Source organism: Danio rerio, chromosome 22 (assembly GCF_049306965.1).
Source record: "Danio rerio strain Tuebingen ecotype United States chromosome 22, GRCz12tu, whole genome shotgun sequence".
NCBI classification, from domain to species: Eukaryota; Metazoa; Chordata; class Actinopteri; order Cypriniformes; family Danionidae; genus Danio; species Danio rerio.
The window spans coordinates 3,190,219-3,211,068 of record NC_133197.1 but is presented as its reverse complement, the minus strand read 5'-3'; the positions used below and the strand labels follow the sequence as shown (position 1 = coordinate 3,211,068).

The 20,850-nt window shown below is 39.6% G+C and overlaps 1 protein-coding gene across 1 annotated transcript in view; it reads right to left on the bottom strand.

Annotated features, from left to right (window-relative positions):
* Positions 1-8,988: 8,988 nt before the first annotated feature.
* The window catches only part of LOC100334962 (histamine H3 receptor), a 34,435-nt gene continuing 22,573 nt past the window's right edge, over positions 8,989-20,850 (bottom strand). Inside the window, exon 3 of the mRNA XM_003200921.7 lies at positions 8,989-11,410. Within this exon, the coding sequence (XP_003200969.1) occupies positions 10,532-11,410 (879 nt within the window). The 3' untranslated portion in view covers positions 8,989-10,531. The remainder of the gene's footprint in view (positions 11,411-20,850) is intronic.

Here is a 20,850-nt window from a genome sequence, read left to right as displayed (position 1 = left end):
TATGGTATTATTTAATATATATATTAAATAAAAATGATACCACCCCTCCCCCTCCATTGACCATTTGATCTGTTGCAGCTGGATATTATTGCGTTGCTCGATTAGCTGTTCAAAATGGGGAGAAGAGTGAAGAGACGTGGAGCGCAGAATAGAAAACAACAAACAAACAATGCCTTAACATGAAAACTGCCATCACAAATTGGGGCGGGCACAAAACATGAACCCGCATACCCCTCAGTAAATGTACAGTTGCACCCCTGCCAGTTCAAACACACGTGCTATAGGTGAACTGGGTAGGCCTAATTTGCTGTAGTGCATGTTTGTGAATGTGTGGGTTTCCCAGTGATGGCTTGCAGCTTGGAGGGCATCCGCTGCCTAAAACATATGCTGGATAAGTTGGGGGTTCATTCCGCTGTGGCAATCACAGATTCATAAAGGGACTAAGGTGTCTGTGGATGGGGCTGTGTCGGTGTGGTAATGTGGGCTGGCGTGGCTCCAGTGTCAGGGCTGATTTTTAATTTTAGTCCGCCCCTGCAGCAATGCTTATTTTTTTACCACTCTTTTAAGTGGAACATATTACTGTCGTACAGTTATCATCGTGTTTTAATCAGCCCAAAAAAAAAAAAAAAAAAAATATATATATATATATATATATATATATATATATATATATATATATATATATATATATATATATATATATATATATATAAACAAGCCCTAAAAATCAAACTTCACACAGAACCCGGAGCCCAACAGCTTGATTCTGCCAGACTTCAGCAATCCAGCGGAACATCTTCAAAGGAGATGTATGTCTGAGCGTCGCTTTCTATCAGCGTAAATGCAGGACGCTCTGTCATCCGCGCGTTCACGTGGGAGTTTTATCATCCTCCGTGCACTCACAGGGAAGATTCACGCTGATCTGACTCGATGGTGGCATCAACTGTTCGCAGCGGCTCCCTTTGATATTTTTTTTTGTCGAGTTGCGAGCGCGCACACAAAGCCTAATAATCTAAAACCAACACTCCCGCTCCCCGACCGTCATGCTCCATTTACCACACATCTACAAAAGCAAGAACAAGCTTCATTTCATGAAGTGTCGAGTAGAAAAATATTGAGGAAGTCAAACCCATGGATGATGTAAATAACCGTGCGTGGACCTCCCCATTGATCACTTCACATACGCGCCCCATAGCATCACCTGGTTAAGAGATGCTAGATGCTCAGATTCAAGGGTGGGATGAGGATGCTTGGAGTGGGGGTTTAATTAACTTCAGCTCCAAACAGAGTGCTCTCAACGCCATCTGGAGAAGAAAAAAAAGACATTTACTAAATCACTGAGGTAAAAATGCAGAATAGCATAGCGATCCCTGCTGAAAAATCCAGCTTAAACCAGCCTAGGATGGTTGACTGGTTTTAGCTGGTCAACCAGCCTGGTTTTAGAGGGGTTTTGGCCACTTCCAGGCTGGTTTCCAGCCTGGTTTTAGCTGGACAAGCTGGGAGTTGACCAGCTAAAACCAGCTTGACCAGCCTAGGAGCTCAGCCAAAACCAGCTATGTCCAGTTTAAACCAGGATGGTCAAGCTGGTTTTAGATGGTTTTAGCTGGTCACTTTCCAGCCTGACCAGCTAAGACCAGGCTGGAAACCAGCCTGGAAATGGCCAAAATCCCTCTAAAACCAGACTGGTCAACCAGCTAAAACCAGCCAACCAGACTAGGCTGGTTTAAGCTGGATTTTTCAGCAGGGATCGCTCCGGGGATAAACCCTGAGCTGGGTTAGGTGCATGCAAAACTGATTGCTATGTGTGTTTTATTTATTTAATTGATTACTACACTATAAAAAAACCAGCCTGATCTCACGAGAAAACGTAAGTATTTTACATTTTGCCAGTTTAGTAGCTAATTCGTGCCAATTCGTACGTGTTCAGTTGTACGAAATTGTACGATTTTAAAAAAGAAGGTGTGGCACCTAACCCCACCCCTAAACCCAACCGTCATTGCGAATCGTACTAAATGGTACGAATTAGATCGTACGAATTCATACGAATTAGCCACTAAATAAAAAAGTCACGAATAGCCGTGAAATCGTGTTGTAAAAAACGCAGGGTTCGACAGTATGCAGGCTGAAAAAAGTATAATAAAAAAAGCTAATTATTTAAAATGAGCCGAATCAACACAATTCTTCAGCTCATTCTGAAATAATAGTCAATGGAGGATACGTCACAACAATGAGCTTGCCGCCTTGTAAGGAAATTGATATAGTTAAATATATCAGACTTGAGAGGCTAAGGTGGGCAGGACACGTCATGCGTATGGATGAAAATGCCATTCAAAAAAAATCTTCAGCACTGACCCGGTAGGCAAAAGAAAAGTAGGAAAGCCTAAACCAAGATGGCGAGACTGCATTAGCAGTGACATTAGCAGTATTTTAGGAATAAGGAATTGGTGGGCAGTTGCCTGGGACAGAGAACATTGGCGGAAATTACTTGAGGCAGCCAGGATCCAGTAATGGATTGTCAGGCTAAGGAGGATGATGATGAGGCTCATTCTTAAAACGTAGTCCCGCGAACGTTTCCTGAGACAGCTGAATATGTCCAGGGATGTAGGTGTTTTTGTAGTTTTTGTTTTCGCGAATCTTCGAGAGGCAGCTGTGTGCAATTAACATAGTTATGCGCCTGTGCAGATCCAAACGCTTACACACTGCTGAATACACACGGGATGAACAGCAACACAGAAATATCTTTACAGATGAAAACAATTAAAGGATTAAAATGTTAAATAATGAGTATTTTCTACATCAACATAAACACCACTGCCTTCATGCGTCTCGGTGGGGCTTTTTCAGTTCATTCATGACACCCTGCATCTGTATATTAAAATAAACATGTCGGCTGATGGATGTGTTCAGTGGAGTGAGTTTCCACCGTTTCCTCACTCCACCAAAGGAGTAAAGAGTAAAAGTAAAGAGGCTGAATGGAGGAGGCTCGTTCTTTATCCTCGCGCTGCAGATGCTCTGTTTAACTGTTTTCTCACTAGTGAAGTGTTCAGCTTTTACACTTACAAAGTCGCCATGTAAATAGCAAATGCACCAAAGAGCGACACAACTGACTCTTAAAGGGAATGAGAGATGAGACTCTGATTGGTTTAATACAGGTTATGCTCAAACTACACCCAGAACTCATTAAGAGAATAAGCACAGTCCTGTTAGACCATGCGCCGGGCCGCTGAGTGTATTTGTCCATCCCTAAAATAGCAAAAGTGGATTCAGACATGCTTTTAATGCTTTTGCAGCATGTGCTTTAGACTTTGTGTTTAGATCATTAAAATAGAGCTCTGGTGTGTGCTTTATTTCTTTATTTAGGCATCATTTTTGACTCTTATGATTGGAAAAATCAATGAACGATCATATTATTCCTGTATCTAGGGGAAATTAAAACCTTACCTTTGGATCTAATTTAGCAGGAGCTTCAGGGATTTTGACTGTGTTGATATAAACAACTTGGCTGGAGGTAATCTTAAAGACGTTGGGAGGTACCGAATCGTATCTACAAATGTGAGATTGGTCTCAGTCGGATAACCTGGTTACATCCGTAAGGAACTGAATTATTTAGTCTCTTGATTGGATTGGAAAATGGGATTTTTGACTCCTGCATGATGAAAAACAGACGTAAAGAGAGAAGAGTGTGTTTTGTGTTGCTTTTATAATGATTTTCAGTGGAAAACTCAAATGAAAAAACACATTTACATTATTGTACAGTAGTTTCAGCACATTACCATTCCAGGGGGAAAACATTTAAGAGATTCATTCATTACTGACAATTATATAACCTTGAATCTGCTCATGAGAAGGAAAGAAAAACATTGTAAAGGGATATTATTCACTCTGTTTTTAACTATTATCATATTGTAATTTTTAATAGTAAATATTAAATGTTAAACGCAGGATTCCACACAATTCCTCCATGTTGTCCCAACATAAATCAACTTAGTTGATTTCACAATTTGAAGTTGATTGAACAAAGCAATTAAGTTATCCTCCAAAAAACTCTGAAATAATTATTGAATCTATTCACGAAAAAAATAATCATTTAAAGGGATAGCACTCCCAAAAAATGTCATCTCACTACATCCTCACACTTTTTATGTAGCTCCAAAGCTGTATGACTTTATTGTTTTCACGAAACACACACACACACACACACACACAAACAGAAAAAAAAATCATTTTTTCATAACAGAATTGAGGCTTAGTTCACTCCAAAATGAAAATGTACTCACTGTTTACTCTTCTTGAAGTGGTTATAAACTTTTATGAGTTTCCTTCTTCTGTTGAACACTAAAGAAGACATTTTGAACAAAGCTGAAAACCTGTAACCACTGACTTTCATGGGAAACAATACTGTAGAGATCAATGGTTACAGGTTTTCAGCATCCTTCAAAATATCTTCCTTCGTGTTCAACAGAAGAGAGGCAATACTCAGGTCGGCTGTGGTGTTGACACCATGCTTAATTGGTAGTAATGGGCCCAAAGTGCGCCAAGAAAATCTCCCCCACACCATTACACCACCAGCCTGAACCACTTATAGAAGGCAGGATAGATCCATTTGACACCAAATTCTGACCCGACCATCCGAATGTGGCAGCAGAAATGGAGACTCATCAGAGCAGGCAGCGTTTCTCCAATCTTCTATTGTCCAGTTTTGGTGAGTCTGTGTGAATTGTAGCCTCAGTTTCCTGTTCTTAGCTGACAGGAGCGGCACCCGGTGTGATCTGCTGCTGCTGTAGCCCATCCGCCTCAAGGTTGGACGTGTTGTGTGTTCAGAGATGCTCTTCTGCAGGCCTCGGTTGTAAATGCATTGAATTGCTGCCATTTGATTGGCTGATTAGAAATTTTGGTTAATGAGCAGTTGGACAGGTGTACCTAATAAAGTGTCATATATAAATATACGAAATAAATATACGACAAAAATGACACGGACAATCTGCAATATGTCTTAAATTGACAATTTAAATTTCCGTGAATTAATACCCTTTTAAAATGTATTAAATGCACAATATGTAAGATTTTAAATTAAAATATCCACTAGAGTCTTGTATATTTTGAAGGGGTGTGAATCTACACTGGTGTCACGGTTTGGTTCGGTTGTGATTATCATGCCATCGATTCAGTTCAATTCGATATCTCGGTGCGTTGACGATGCTTTCCATACATAATTACATTTTTTTCTTCACAACACAAGAATTTTTAAAAATTAAAATCTATAAATATGTTAATATTTATATATTATTTGTAATATAATTGTGTCCTTTAATAGTAAGATAAAATTTGACCTGCTCAAAGAAAACACTCTCTCTGAATGCATCAAACAAAACTCCAACACATGCACAGAAGACAGCACGAGCATTTATAGCAAATAAACTCATGTGAATATGATCCCGCTTGCTTTTTGATCACTGACAGGCGAGGTCTTACACCCCTACAATGGATTATTGTCTTCACCTGCTCAACAGAAAGGGCTGCGATCGGCTTTAGAAATGAAAGAGCTGTTCACCGATGGCAGGAAGAACAGCCGCGGTTAAAGTCTTTATGCGCATAATACGCGGTTATCACAGGTAAGCCATAATAGACCCAGTGGAGAAAACTCGCACCTCAGGCACGCTCGTGTCTGGATCCAAAAGTATCGCTTTAACAGCCAAGAGGAAAGGAAAAGTTACCTCACAAACATGCCAGCGGGTCAAATGTTAAAAGTGAGAGAAAGAGATGGAGTTTTACAGCGTTTCTCCCCTGTAGTGAAATAGCGGCTGGTGTGCTGTGCCGCCTTCAGTGTCAACGAAAGACTGTCCAGCAAACTCACAAGCAGCTAAACTGTGCATAACTATCTACCTTTTAAGTAGTAAGAGCATTATTTATTCGCCCCCTCGCCATAGTATTCTACTGGGACATCGCGCATAGGAGATAAATGACGTCAGTACGTAATAACCGGTTATGATCTATTACTGAACCAATTAACAATTGTCCCCATCTGCATCGCAGTGCACTGAAGAAACAATTAATTTTGACACCTCTAATATTTTGCTGACTCGTGTACTTGGATCATACCAAATATTCAGAAGAATGGTAAATCTAAATAAACTATAAATTTTACCTACTATTTTGAGCATTTACTTGTGTGTTCATGCAAAACAGGGAAACGGAAGAATAAGACGCCGAATTAATAGCACCCTCTAATGGTGAAAATTACATATCGTGTCTTTAAAGGGCACCTATTATGCATAAAGCACCTTTATAGGGCGTGTAACCACGGTTGTGTGTCAGCAGTGTGTAAATATATCCAGCCTCTAATGGTAAACATTAGGGGTGTCACAATATTGATTTTTAATCGAAATCGATCGAAATTTATGCTCAATTTCGATTATCGAGTCAAAAAATAAAATCGTCGATGCTGCCACGCCCCCATGTCACGTCAGCTTGGCTTGCCAAGCGGGAAAATAACAGGCTTGTTGAAGTGCTTGATAAACTGCAGAAGCAGGAGACCAGTCGACAGAACTTAAACCCTCTCCTCTTTCAATGAAGTCGCCGGTGTGGGAGTATTTTGGATTTCCAGTGAGTTATGTTGACAACGTTCGTGTTGTCGACAAAAAAAAAAAAAACACAGTTTTGCAAGCTCTGCTGTGTTCGTATTACGTACGGTTCGTCCGATAGACAACACCGGCATCGCTATCCTCCGCCCGCCCCCGTTGCAAATGCGCTCGCGAAAAGTACACACTCAGGCCCTGTTTACACTGTCTTTGTTTTTAAATGGCATTTTAGAACGACAACGATTTGACATCCACAGTGGCGTGTAGCATTTCTGAGCAGCCCTCCTTCCTCTCTACCTCTGACACACACACACACACACACAGACAGACGCACACACACAGCCATGCGCTCGAGACAGCAGGTCCAGGCAGTCAGAGGACTGCTTCAATCTTTCACTCACTTGTACTTAGTCATTTTAGCGAACACCTCAGATACTGTTGGCTGGTTTCTGTTGGTTGTGCGTCTTTTTTACCGACGCCATTATAACAACACAGATCACTGCCTATTCACGAGTCCCGCAGAAAAGGTGATTGACAGGTGGTAATTATGTGTGTATCTTGCCTTTATTCATTTACTGTATGATTTGTTTATGGGTAAAACAAAGACCATGCAGGTCAGGTAGTTTAAACGGTAGGCTACAAATAATTAATTGGTCAATAATTAATTAATTAATTATTCATAATTGAAAATCGAATCGAATCGTGCCTTCAGAATCGAAAATGTAATTGAATCGAGGATTTGGAGGATCGTGACACCCTTATATCATACGTTATCAATGTGGTTGTGTTTTCAGACCCCCTAGTTTTTCCATGATAAAAATGAAGTAAAAGTAAACATTTATTAATTTAATGATTTATAATCAACAGTCTGCAGAAACACTTTGATTGACATGCTTTGTACGCATCCTCACAAGGGGAGGGCCCCTCCCACTACTACCCATCTCTCCCTCATTAGCATAACCAGCCCTGAGTGAGAGGCAGCTGTCCATCATTTGAGTTTTGAATCTGCCACTATGCTGACACACAGGCATTTGTAGCTCCGCCCTCTTCTGAAAAGAGCACAGTCTCATTTCAATTTAAAGCGACAGTCACCAAAACAGCACAATTAGGATCAAAGCCTAAAAGGGTCAGTTTCAGAGAGTAAGAAAACATTATTTGTGTGATATTTTGAGCTGGAACTTCACATAAACGCTGTAGGGATGTCAGTGACTTATTTTACATCTTGTATAAAGTGGTGTAATAGATCACTATTGTTTAATGTCATTATTGTAAACTGTATAAACAACATAACTTAATTCACCAAAAGAACAACCAAACAAACAAACATGTCCATTTTGTCCATCGCAGCTGATTTAGATTTTCCGAGTAGCACTGCCATACTAAATAAACCAGCTCTTCTCCACCCAACCACTTAGTGTTGAGCCAATGGAGTCAAATGTACAATTCAGTCAATAAATAACGCTGATTTTGGCCAAAAGTGTCGACTGAACACTGAAGCTGCATCACTTTTCACCACGGATGTCCCAAAACATGCAACTTTACATCAGCTAACAAGAATGAAACTCCTATTAGGGCTGGGCGATATGACAAAAATCGTATCATGATAAAGACGTATATGACAATAAAGTACATTTTCTGTCAATTCAATCAATGTATACAGGGTGTGCCATTTATATGGATACACCTTGATAAAATGGGAATGGTTGGTGATATTAACGTCCTGTTTGTGGCACATTAGTATATGTGAGGGGGCAAACATTTCAAGATGGGTGGTGGCCATTTTGAAGTCGGCCATCTTGGATTAGATACAAGATGTGCAGCACCTGAAACTACGGATACTGGAAGCCTGTGCTGGCATTTCTCCTGCGATGTTGCTATCAGTGTGTGAAGAGTGGGAGAAGAGGCTTGCATTGACAATCCAACACAATGGGCAGCACATTGAACACATTTTATAAGTGGTCAGAAACTTGTAAATACCTCATGAAAGAATAAAGTTACGTTAAAACCAAGCACGCCATTGTTTTTCTTGTGAGATTCCCAATAAGTTTGATGTGTCACATGACCCTCTTCCTATTAAAAAAACAAAAGTTGGATCCAAGATGGCCGACTTCAAAATGGCCACCACCCATCTTGAAAAGTTTGCCCCCTCACATATACTGATGTGCCTCAAACAGGACGTTAATATCACCAACCATTTCCATTTTATTAAGGTGTATCCATATAAATGGCCCACCCTGTAGTTTATATACCGCATGGATGAGATATTTTTTACTTTATTTTGACCTTCAGGGCAAATGTTTGATTACGAGTGTCGATATTTAATGTAACTATATATGAAAAATGAAACAGGCACAACATAAATTATTACTTTGAAAATGCAACTTTTTTCGCCAACTTGATTTACGTTTCTGTCTACATCCCCATGTAAGATTGTGAATAATCCTAATAATAAAAGTGTATTTTTGTCACCAAAGTATTTTGCGACAACACAAAATAAACAATAGAGCATAATAATAGTTCATAATATGAATGAATAATTTCTGCAGCGCTTTTCTGGACACAATCTCTTCAAGTGTGCAGCATCCACCTGGATGACAGAGATATAATAATACGAATGTACTAATTTTATATAGTGTTTATTGACCTTATCCTGGGATGCGGAAGTATGCTCGTTTTTGCGATTGTTTTAGACAACCCAGGCTCATTCTGATTACGCACCCCTGTATACATTTCCGAAGAAAGCAAAATACGTCCCAGGAGGTATGTTTTTTGCAGTTTTAGTTTTCGCAAATCCACCAGAGGCTGCTGTGTATGCTTTTTCAGATCTCAATTTTCAGATTTCTCTCGCAAGTCACTTTCGTGCCTGCGGTTCTTACGTAAATCCACCAGAGGTTACAGTCGACTGACTGACCAACCGATCGATGCCCTCCCCCTTCATTAAACCCAACCAATGGTGTTTTAAAAAGCACAGATTGACCCACCCACCCACTTCCCTAAACCCAACCTAGACTGTTTTAAAAAGCAATCCAGAAAAATAAAAGCCCCCTTGATTTTTACCATGTTTTCAGATTTTACCACATTCTCACCCTGTTCACTTGTTTATATTATTTTTTAGCTTTTGTTTTTGTCTCGCCTGCTTTCTGGAACCGATATTCACCGGATTCGAACCCCTTTGTCGTGGTCAACACCGCTCTGCATTTCAAGTCTGCTGATGTACATGTCAAGCTACTGAACAAACTGGAAAGAGCGGAAAAGCTATCCCGTCATACGGCCCCCATAGCGTTCGTTAAGATAAAATGCAGCCATGCATATCTCTAGCAATATAATTCACGATCTCCAGAAAATTATATAGGGCTACGTTTTCAGAATGAGCCTATGTAGGTTTTAGAACCTCCGATTTAGTTTCCTATAAGTGAAATGACTAGAAATAATAACAGACGGCTTCTTCCTTTACAAACAATTGTGTTCATGACTATACATAAAATTAAAATAATATAAGAAGAAAATATCAGTTTGCAACAACGAGCTGCCTTTAACGTCTAAAAACCATGGAAGTGAAGGAGAGCGGAAGTCTCGAGCCAAAAAGATTGTAATGGCGGCGTCTCCTCGTACGTGAAGAATAAGGTCAATACGATTGTATATAGTAGTCAACATTAAAAGTGAACCATCAAAGTTGTCTATCGAACAACACCCGTTCTTGTCTTCAAATGTTGACCACTGTATGTTGTCAAATTGCACAGCCCTAATCCCTTCGTTTTCGTCAAGACAAAAGGCGAATGTTTAACAACATCGTGGATGTGCTGAACTGGAATAAAAGATCAACTATGAGTTATGTCAGGAAGAACAAAACATGCTACACCATTAAAATAATGAAACTGGGGTTTTTCATTCGCTTGTGCGTCAACGTTTTACTTGATCCTTCAATATCCAGTGTTAAAATCCCTGTCAGACTGTCATGGGCATGAAGGGCTTTCCTCGTGCGGTTGAACAGACTGCCGTTTTGGGCACAGGATCTTAGCGAACGCTCGCCGAAAGCTGCTGTGGCACAGTGGATACAGGAAGGGATTGATGGCCGAATTAAGCCAAAGAAGCCAAAATGTGACTTCATACCAATGATGCTCCACACAGCTACCACTGCAGGCTGCCCTTATGATCATCAGGAGTGTGTACGGTGCCCAACACACCCCGAAAACACACACAATAACCGCCAACGACTTTGCAATCTTCTTATCTCTAGAAAGACGTGCGTGTCCGCCGCTTCGGCAAGGCGCACAGGGATTCGTCACTTCCTGCGCTCGAATAATCCGCGTCCGAACCCAACCCCCGAACAACCCTCGTTTTTTAATCGTAGTCTTCATCGTTAAAGAAACCGAATGTGTGCTGCTGGGATCACCACTGGATGATGGCGAAACTTCTTCGTCGTCTTCGATTACGGCAGAAACCGCCGCCGGTTCACTCGACGACACTTTACGTGTTTTAACGAAAAACACTGACGAAGTTTGTCCGTCGATAACCCTCCAGCCGTCCTCTTTCTCCGCCTCCACGTGCGCCATCCGACTGCGGTTTCTGCGCTGGATGTTGAGATAGATGCTGAAGTTGAAGAAGGCCACTGAGATGAATGGAGAGAAGAACTCAAAGGTGGATGCTGAGAGCAGAAAGTACCACGTGCAGTAAAACTCAGCGAAACACTCATCCTCTGGAACGATGCTTTCGCCCACCAGCAGCTCCCAGAAGATTATCGCCGGGCCGTAGAGGAGGAATGCCGAAACCCAGACCGCCAACATCTTGAGGACTGCCAGACGCGTGACGCCCTGCTGGGCTCGGTACCGCACCTGCGAATCACACACAAACATTGTTTTAATTATACAACTGTTCCCAAATATTTTCGATTATATATAACATTTTATCTAATTAAAATAAACATTAATAAACACTGAATTATTATTAGCCCCTTATTTTTTCTCATTTTGCATGCCAAGTCTTACGCCATACAAGGTGAGCTACCAAGCAAACTGACCGCTCTGGAAAAGCCATCCATACAGAAGTAAGCAGTCAGCAGTAGCGTATAAAACAGAACAAAAGTTGTCAGTGGGGTCATACTGCCCGGTGGTGTTTGTTTAGTATTTTTCAAAAACAACCTAGAAGAGAAAAAACTTAATATGGCTACATGCTTTTACCGCAGTTTCATGCTGCTTTCTGTTGTTTCTGGAACTGCCCTACGCCAAAATTGAACCCCTCTCCTCGTACCGAGTCCGACATCGTACAAGGTGAGCTACCGAGCAAACTGACTACCCTGGAAAAGCAGTCCATACATTAGTGGTCAGCGGTAGCGCAAAAAAAAAAGGTAGTGGTGTCATACCAGTCCAAAGAGTTCGTTTAGTGTTTTAAAAAAACAAACTAGACGTTTATAGCCCAGTAATAGCTATTAATTAGTTAGAAAGCTATTAAGTAAAAAGCCTAATGGTTAGTTTGTTGACAAATGAGGTGCTCACGGTGACCTGAGTTTGATTCCCAGCTCGAGGTCCTTCCCTTCTCTATGCTTTTCTGTCTCCACTCTACTGTCCTATAAAATAGTTTAAAATATTCCTAAATACTATGAGAAAGAAGTGCCATGTGACCGCATGCTTTTACCACAATTCCACACTGATTTTTCTTGGTTTTGTTTTATATTGTTTCTAAAACCATCCTTCGCTGCTAGCCCTACCCCAATCTGTGTTCTAAGTCCAACAGTGTAAAACTGGGGTGTCAAACTCCGGGAAGGCCACACTGCTTTTTTTGTTTTGTTTCACCTTGTTTCTGGAATTGTCCTTTGCTGTAAACAAACCTCACTGGGATGCCCTTTCAGCTGCAACCCAGCGCTGGGAAACACCCATACCGCCTTGCATTCACACACATATACACTACGGCCAATTTCGTTTACATAATTCACTTTGGACTGTGAAACGCACACCAACACGGGGAGAACATGCAAACTCCACACAGAAATGCTAACCGACCCAGCCACCGTGCCCATACTGTTTTTCCAATATGAATTCAGACACACTGCTCTGCTTGCATACTGTTTATAGCATACTATATAGTATGGAAGTATGTGATTTCAGACGCAGCCTTAGTCTTCCGCTGTATGGGAGGTGATATATTAAAAGCACATAAAATAGCCAATGTACAGAAGCACAAATGTGATGAGAGCGACGGCTGGCATCAGTCTTCATGCTTGTCTTCGTCTTCTTCATGAGTTATTCAATTCACAGCCCAGTCTGAGCACCAATCCAGCTCATCTCGCTCATACGCTGAGAGCTAATTATCTGAACCAATTCAACTAATGTAGCTGTTAGAAGATAATCAGCGCGTCCGATTAATCTGATCAAGTCAAATGACAATTTACAGCCCATGAAAGATCGTTTTGCGAGCGGCTGAATCACTTTACATCGTTGCATACACAAAGGGCTTTTCAAGCAACAATGGCGGGTTTTTGTGGGTCGCACTTTACATTTTCATTAGCTCATGTTTTTGCATGAACTAATACTGAACAATACTTGTACAGCTTTTATTCATTAAAACATAGTTGAACATTAATGCGTTATTAAACATTCAAATTCACACCTGTGAACATAAGTTATTAACATAAACGAACAACGAATTACTTTATTTCCATTAACTAACATGAACGAAGCTAAATAAATGCTGTGATGTATTGTTTATTATTTGTTCATGTAAATAAATACATGATCTAACATTAACTAATACAATCTTATTGTTATGTGTTACCGTTTCATACTGTATAATACAACGTGTCATGTTTAATCTTAATTTATTTTGAGCAAAAAAGAAAATACAAATTGGAAACCTGTCAGGCATATTTAAGTTAAGAATCATTTGAAGACATATTCAAGGGGTAGTTCACACAAAAATGCTCAATTCTGCCATCATCTACCCATCCTCACTATTCGGTTTATTAGTTGCAAAATCAGCTAAAAGTTTATTTTGCTGAAAGGAATATCGGCCAAATAAAGTTTAAAAAGTTTTTTAGTTGAAATCGACCAATATCAGTATCGATATTGGCTGAAAGGGTTTCGCTGAAATCAATATTGGGCAAAAAATGTAAAAACTTTTTTTGGCCAGTTCAGCAAAAAAATGTTAAAAAGGTTTTTCTTGATACAGTATCAATATCGGCTGAAAGTTTTTTTTTTTTGTTTTTTTTTTAGCTAAAATCGATATAAGCCAAAAAAAGCTTTTTTTGCTGAAATCGACCAAAATCTGTATTGAAATTGGCAAAAATTTTATTTTCCTGAAATTAATATAAGCCAAATAAATTACATTTTTTTTTGCTGAAGTCAACCAATATTGGTATCAATATCAGCTGAAAAAGTTTTGTTGAAATCTATGTTGACCAAAAAAAAAAAATCCAAAATAAATTTTTTTGGCTGAAATCGAAAAGGTTTTTTAATGAAATTGAAAAAAAAATTAAAAAAAGGTTTTTTACAGAATTTAACCAACATCAGTATCAATATCGGCTGAAAGTTGTTGTTTTTTGCTAAAACCGATATTTGCCAATTATTTTTGTTTTTTTACTGAAATCGACTAATATCAGTATCAATATCAGCTGTTTATTTTGCTGAAATCAATATCAGCTAAAAATTTACAAAAGGTTTTTCACAGAAATCAATCAATATCAGTATCAATATCGGCACAAGGGTTTTGCTGAAATCAATATTGACCAAAAATGTAATTTTTTCCCTGAAATCGACTAAATTGGTATTGATATCGGCAGCAAGTTTTTTTGTGGAAATTGAAATCGGCCAAAAAAAAAAAAAAGTATATTTTTTTGCTGAAAATGACCAACATCGGTGTCAATATCGGCTGAATATTTAATCTGCTAAAATTAATATTGGCCAAGAAACAAAACGTTGAAATTGACCAATATTGATATCAATATTGGCTGAAACATTTTTTTTACTGAAATCAATATCAGCCAAAAAAAATGTGAAAAGGGTTTTCACTGAAATAATCAGTATTGATATTGACTGAAAGTTTGTTTTTATTTTTTGCTGAAATTGACATCAGCCAGAAAAATAAATGAAAATCCTATCAATGCATGCCGATTTATTTTTCATGGTTTTTAAAAAATAAAAATAACTAAATGTTAACCCAGTCAGGTAAATCTTGAGCTTAGTTTACTTCATAAAAGCTCTACACATTTCACACACAACTGAAAATGTGAATGCAATTATACAAAAAAAAGACGCGTAATGCCACAAAACTCACTCAAACACAATGACTGTGCATTTTTTTAAAATGTGCATATCAACTGCATGCCAAATCTGATTCAGCGCTCTTTCTAATCTTTTTGATGATGTATAATTGACACGCATTAATTTGAGACGGCGTGACAATACGTCTGTCTCCGCACCTCCATCTCCAGAGTCCGGCGCCAAAACACTTTTCATTTCAGTCACTTAAAAATGACAACTGGAAAAAAAAGATGACAAGCAGAGAAAGGGAATCATCTATTCGTAAAAGACAGGAGCCCTCAAGGGTTTCCTCTTGTTAGAAACTAATGCCGTCTCGCCTCCTGAAATTACTGCAAATAATAGTTGTCTTTAGGGAACGTGTCGGAAACAAAAACACACGGCAAGCATCACAGCATTTCACACCTTCTGACATCTTGAACTGCATTCTGGGCCACCGGCGCTGCTATAAATGAGCTTTTTGATGTAATGTTCAGGGCTGCGTTTCTCGAAACCTTCCTAAGGGTACGTCACTCTTAAGTATACCGTAAGCCAGGGGAGTTCAAACTCGGTCCTGGAAGGCCGGTGTCCTGCATATTTTAGTTCCAACCCCAATTAGACACACCTGAACCACCTAATCAAGCTCTTTCTAGGTATACTAGAAACTTCCAGGCAGGTGTGTTAAAGGAAGTTGGAGCTAAACTGTGCAGGACACCGGCCCTCCAGGACCGAGTTTGGACACCCCTGCCTTAAGCTGTACATTAGAGTGTTTTTTCTGGAGCTTTCTTAGTTGGGGATGCTCTCTTTTTGTCATACTTTTGTATAGTTGGTCTGGAGCACTCTTAGCTATAGCTTATCACTGCTTTTTTTTTTATATCTAAGTACAAACAGTGCAAAACATTTACACTGTAAAAAATGGCTGTGATTTTAACGGTAAAAAACTTGTAAAAATACTACAGTACAAATCCGTTAACGGAATGTTTCCTTAATATTTACGGCGAATAACCATAAATTGACTCTCCCAGAATTCCCTGCATGGCACATAACTTTTTATGCATTTTGCTGACATTAATATGGATGTTTTTAGTTGTTTCCCCATCAGTTATGTACATTAGAGATTTATGTTACATCTAATGTTGATAAACAATATTTATTTCATGACTTTAATTTTATGCGTGTTACCATACTGGTGCTGTGTGAATAACACTGAGCACCTTCTATGTGCTGATACTCTTTTCTGCTTGTGGGAAAAGTTGATTGTGATGAGCATTGGCTCTTTATGTAACTTCCTCATCACCACCTTCATACGCCTTCGTGACCGGCGTAACCCTCGGCGCATGCAACGCGCGTAGCTGTGCATTTATACTTCTGTGCGCTGTCTCTGTTGGTCTGTATTAACACTTCCGAAACACTAGTTGGCAGTGAGGTGTAAATGTTCCTCTGTGTCGAGTTTCTTCTCTACTTTTTTGCTTTTCCTGAACACTTCCTCAATGTACAAGTGGCTCAAACTCGCTCATTTTGAGGCAGGAACCGGCAGACGTGCAACAACTTTAACTATGAGGTAAACACAAAACAAAACTTTCCATTCGGAGCTCCTTCACGGGACTCCACACTTGTAAACAATCGCTCCATCAGGCTCGCACTATTCACGCGGCTCTCGGTCCCGCCCAGACTCGTCAGCGCTACCAAGCCGACCAATCACAGAGCTTGCGCTACGCGTCGTTGCGACGTGTAGTTACGTTTTTTGAGAGGTGCACGTCAGCAACGGCCACGTCGAAGGACTATGCGTCAGCGCCGTAGCATACACCAGCGTTTGACGCAGAAGTATAAATCAGCCTTAACTGTGTAACAAAAGATGTGTAGATGTTGGTCGTTCCACATACAGACATATTACCTCCATAAATTAATAAAATACGGTAGTTTACGGTAAAAATGAGAAATTACTTTTACGGTTTGTACCGAGTTTTTAACAGTACAGTACTGGCGACCACAGCTGCCGATTTGTTTACCGTAAATTTTACGGATTTATTTTTTACAGTGTACCTTTTTACAGCGAACATGACAAGAAACTCATCGCACTATCAAAGCTTAAACAGTATATTGTGCAGCTCTACAGGATTAAATCTGTCCACATTATATTTCACTTTACTATATTAAGTCTTGCGCTACATGGAAATAACTATACATCGCATGAGCGAAAATTATCTATTTTTCATATAAGTTTGTGTAAATATTAAACACATAATATTTGATTAGCGATATGCAATGCTGAGAATTTACTCCCGGCAACTATAAAGGAGATTTTTAGATATTTAGATGTTTCTAAACCCGTAAATCCAGATTTTTAAATATTGTCCAAATATTTATCTTATTTATCTTTATTAAGGTGAAATATGAAACTAAACTTTCCAAAAAAAAAAAAAAAGTGTTGTTAAAAAAAGTATAGTATACAGTTATATTTAGCTTGTTTTGACACATTTAAAAATTGTGGCTAAAAAATAATAATTGTTTGTTGTGGTCAGATATAAATTAGGAAAATCCTTAATTTTGAGTTCTGAAAAGTCATGTGAAATTATAACTAACTGTAATACAACACTGTGAATCCATGACCCATTTGCTCATACACGACACACAAAACGTGAAATGAATAAGGCATGTGGACAAAACACAAAATCTAAATCAAGTAATTTTAGCATGTCAAAGTCATATTTATGCATATAAAAAATATTTTCCCGACAACAAAATTGTGGCTAGTGAAAATGCAGAGTGGCTAGTAGCGTTGGAAAACTACTAGCCACTGTGGCTGGTGATCAAAAAAGTTAATGTAAAGCCCTGTGTACAACTACATTTAAAGCTGCATTACACTATTAAAACACAACAAACAACTGATGTTACGTTCATCCCCATACAATCCACATTAAAAACCATACCACAGTCGTGCTAATCAAAGAAAAAGACACCTTCAGGATGGGACGGGATAATAATTAAAGGCAAATGAAGTCAGACATGCCTGTCAAATGCCAAACTGATAGGATCGCATCACCCTCTACATTCAGCTCCTGACAGATCCTTTAGAAATGTCATGTGCGATCTGAAAAGCACTATATTTACATGACAGAAAAAGCCTTTACAGATAAACCCCTGGAGTCAACAGGAAGTAGTGACATGACTGTTACTTCACAACAAATTTATGCGCTAAACATTCAGATTTCAATGCATTATTCATGAATAAACTCCAGAGACGCCGCTGATGTATTAAAAGTTGACTGTTTATTCAGTCACAAGCAGCCAAATTACCTCGCAAATTTGTTATTGTGGCTCGTATCTGCGCTTTTAATGTTTCTTAACAATCCCGATGCTATATTCTGTGCAGGAAATCAATATTTGCGTTTCATAACGCTGCTCTGGAATGTAATTGAGCTTTAGTGGGCTTATGAACCACATTTATTATTTATCTTTTATCTGCTTTCACAGTAGGCCACGGTGTTTTCTGTCAGTGTGAATGGAGGTTATTTAAGGATCTCAACATGGCTTTGCTGTGTGCAATGGAGATAAATGCACACACTCAATGACAAATATATATACTTCCTCTTCTTTACACGAGCTGCTGTTCAAAGCCTCTTTACAGCTGCTTTAAAACTCTACTAGCAGTTTATGAGCTGAAATAATTCATGGTAACACTTTATTTTGATGGTCCGTTTGAGTATTAGTAGACTGTCTGCTTAATATCTGTTGATACAGGCCCCGTTTACACTAATGCGTTTTAGGTTATGGTTATGCCATCTGTCCACATGACGCTGGAGTTTTCAAACGCCAAAAACGGAGAGTTTTGGAAACGCTGGAGAGGCCGTTTTCATTCTGAAACGCTGATGCTCCGTCTCAGTGTGGATGGGGGAAAACAGAGACATCTGAAAACGGAGGCGGGGCTGCCGACATTCGCCTACCTGATTGGGGCTTTTGTGTCATTGCGTATCCTTCCCTTATTCGTCAAGCCTCTATCACATGACTATAACACATGGCTTTAACGCTACCGGAAGACAGCAGACCAGCCTTCACTGTAAACAACAACATGGGCACAGAAACGGGAGCATTGTTTGCACTATTGTCTGTTTTAGGTGCCATTGTGCAGTTATTCATTTGTTACGTTTAGTAACAACTCGACCTCGTCGTCTGTCCACAAAAACACCTCTCTTGCTTTCTTTGCCATCGCGTTCATTGTTCAACCGGCGTTTGTTGACTAACAATAACCAAATGCCGAGCGAGACGCATGCTTCCTGTTTATACTAGAACGCGCATGCCCAGAGTGCGCGAATGGTCACATGATATACGTTTTTGGTGACGTAGGGTGAACGGAGATATGTTCAGAAATGCTAGGTGAAACGCTGGTGTGGACGCGGATCGTTTTTGATCTAAAACACCATTTTAAAACTAAGGCCCCGTTTACACTAGTGCGTTTAAGATCAAAAATGATCCGCGTCCACACTACCATTTCACCTAGCGTTTCTGAACATATCTCCGTCCACAATATGCCACCAAATCGTATATCACGTGACCATTCGCACACTCTGGGCATGCGTGTTCTAGTATAAACAGGAAGCATGTGTCTCGCTCGACATTTGGTTATTGTTAGTCAACAAACGCCGGTTGAACAATGAACGCGATGGCAAAGAAAGCAAGAGAGGTGTTTTTATGGACAGACGACGAGGTCGAGTTGTTACTAAACGTAACAAATGAATAACAGCACAACGGCGCCTAAAACAGACAATAGTGCAAACAACGCTCCCGTTTCTGTGCCCATGTTGTTGTTTACAGTGAAGGCTGGTCTGCTGTCTTCCGGTAGTGTTAAAGCCATGTGTTATAGTCATGTGATAGGGGCTTGACGAATAAGGGAAGGATACGCAACGACACAAAAGCCCCAATCAGGTAGCGAATCTCAGCAGCCACGCCTGTATGGCAACCAAAATCCAACATCTGATAGACGTCATAGAGGTAACGTCCACACAACGTGAAGATGTAACATCATTAGATGTTGACATTTAGTTGGTTTTAGGTTGGACAATAAAGTTGGCCTGACGTTAAGTTCTGACATCAACCCAATTTTCATCTCAAAACAAAATGCACTGTCCCAATAATGTTAGGGTACAACGTCAATCTGACATCATGTTGAAGTCTTATGCCTGCTGGGTAATTAAACATCTGTCATCATCTCATCAGTGACATAAATCTAAACGGTCTCTGGGTCATCTTCTTGGACACTTTAAATGCTTTCTAACAGTTTGCTGCAATTATAAATCGCCCATATCTCGAGGTAGTTCATTATGATTTACCTTCTATGTGAGATCTGACTAGCCAGGAATCACAGGACTGATTTTTCTGATCCCAATAGACAAAAAAAACTAAGTAGTGACTGCAGTTTAAAGGAAAGTAGTAGAGCACAGGTACCGATACTGCACTAAAAATGTGTACATGTATGAGAGTAAAAGTACACATTCTTAAAAAGACTTCATAAATTACAACTGCTGAGATAAGCTACTCAATTACAGTAATTTAAGCATTTGTAATTAGTTACTTTACACCACTGTCAATGAACTTTACTTCAGGAAGCCTCGGTCGACATAAAGTGGGGGCTCGTCCGGGATAGTGGCTTCACTTTACGTTTAAGTAAAAATAAATAAATAAATAAGTTTATTGAAAGTTTCCCAGAGATGGGTTGCGGCTGGAAGGGCATCCGCTGCGTAAAAACTTGCTGGATAAGTTGGCGGTTCATTCCGCTGTGGCGACCCCAGATTAATAAAGGGACTAAGCCGACAAGAAAATGAATGAATGAATGAAGTTCATTAAAAGGGATAAATAAATGGACCAAACTCCAAGGGCTTCCTGGAAATATATTGTATTTGTTGCGCGTTTTAGGTTAAGAAAGAAACCACATGAGGGCGAACAAATGATCATTTCTGGGTGAACTCTCCTTTTAAGATGATCACCATGTAAACACAAAGCCTGTTTTCTTACTGTTTTCTTACAGCAGGCAGATGTTTTTAGCCGTG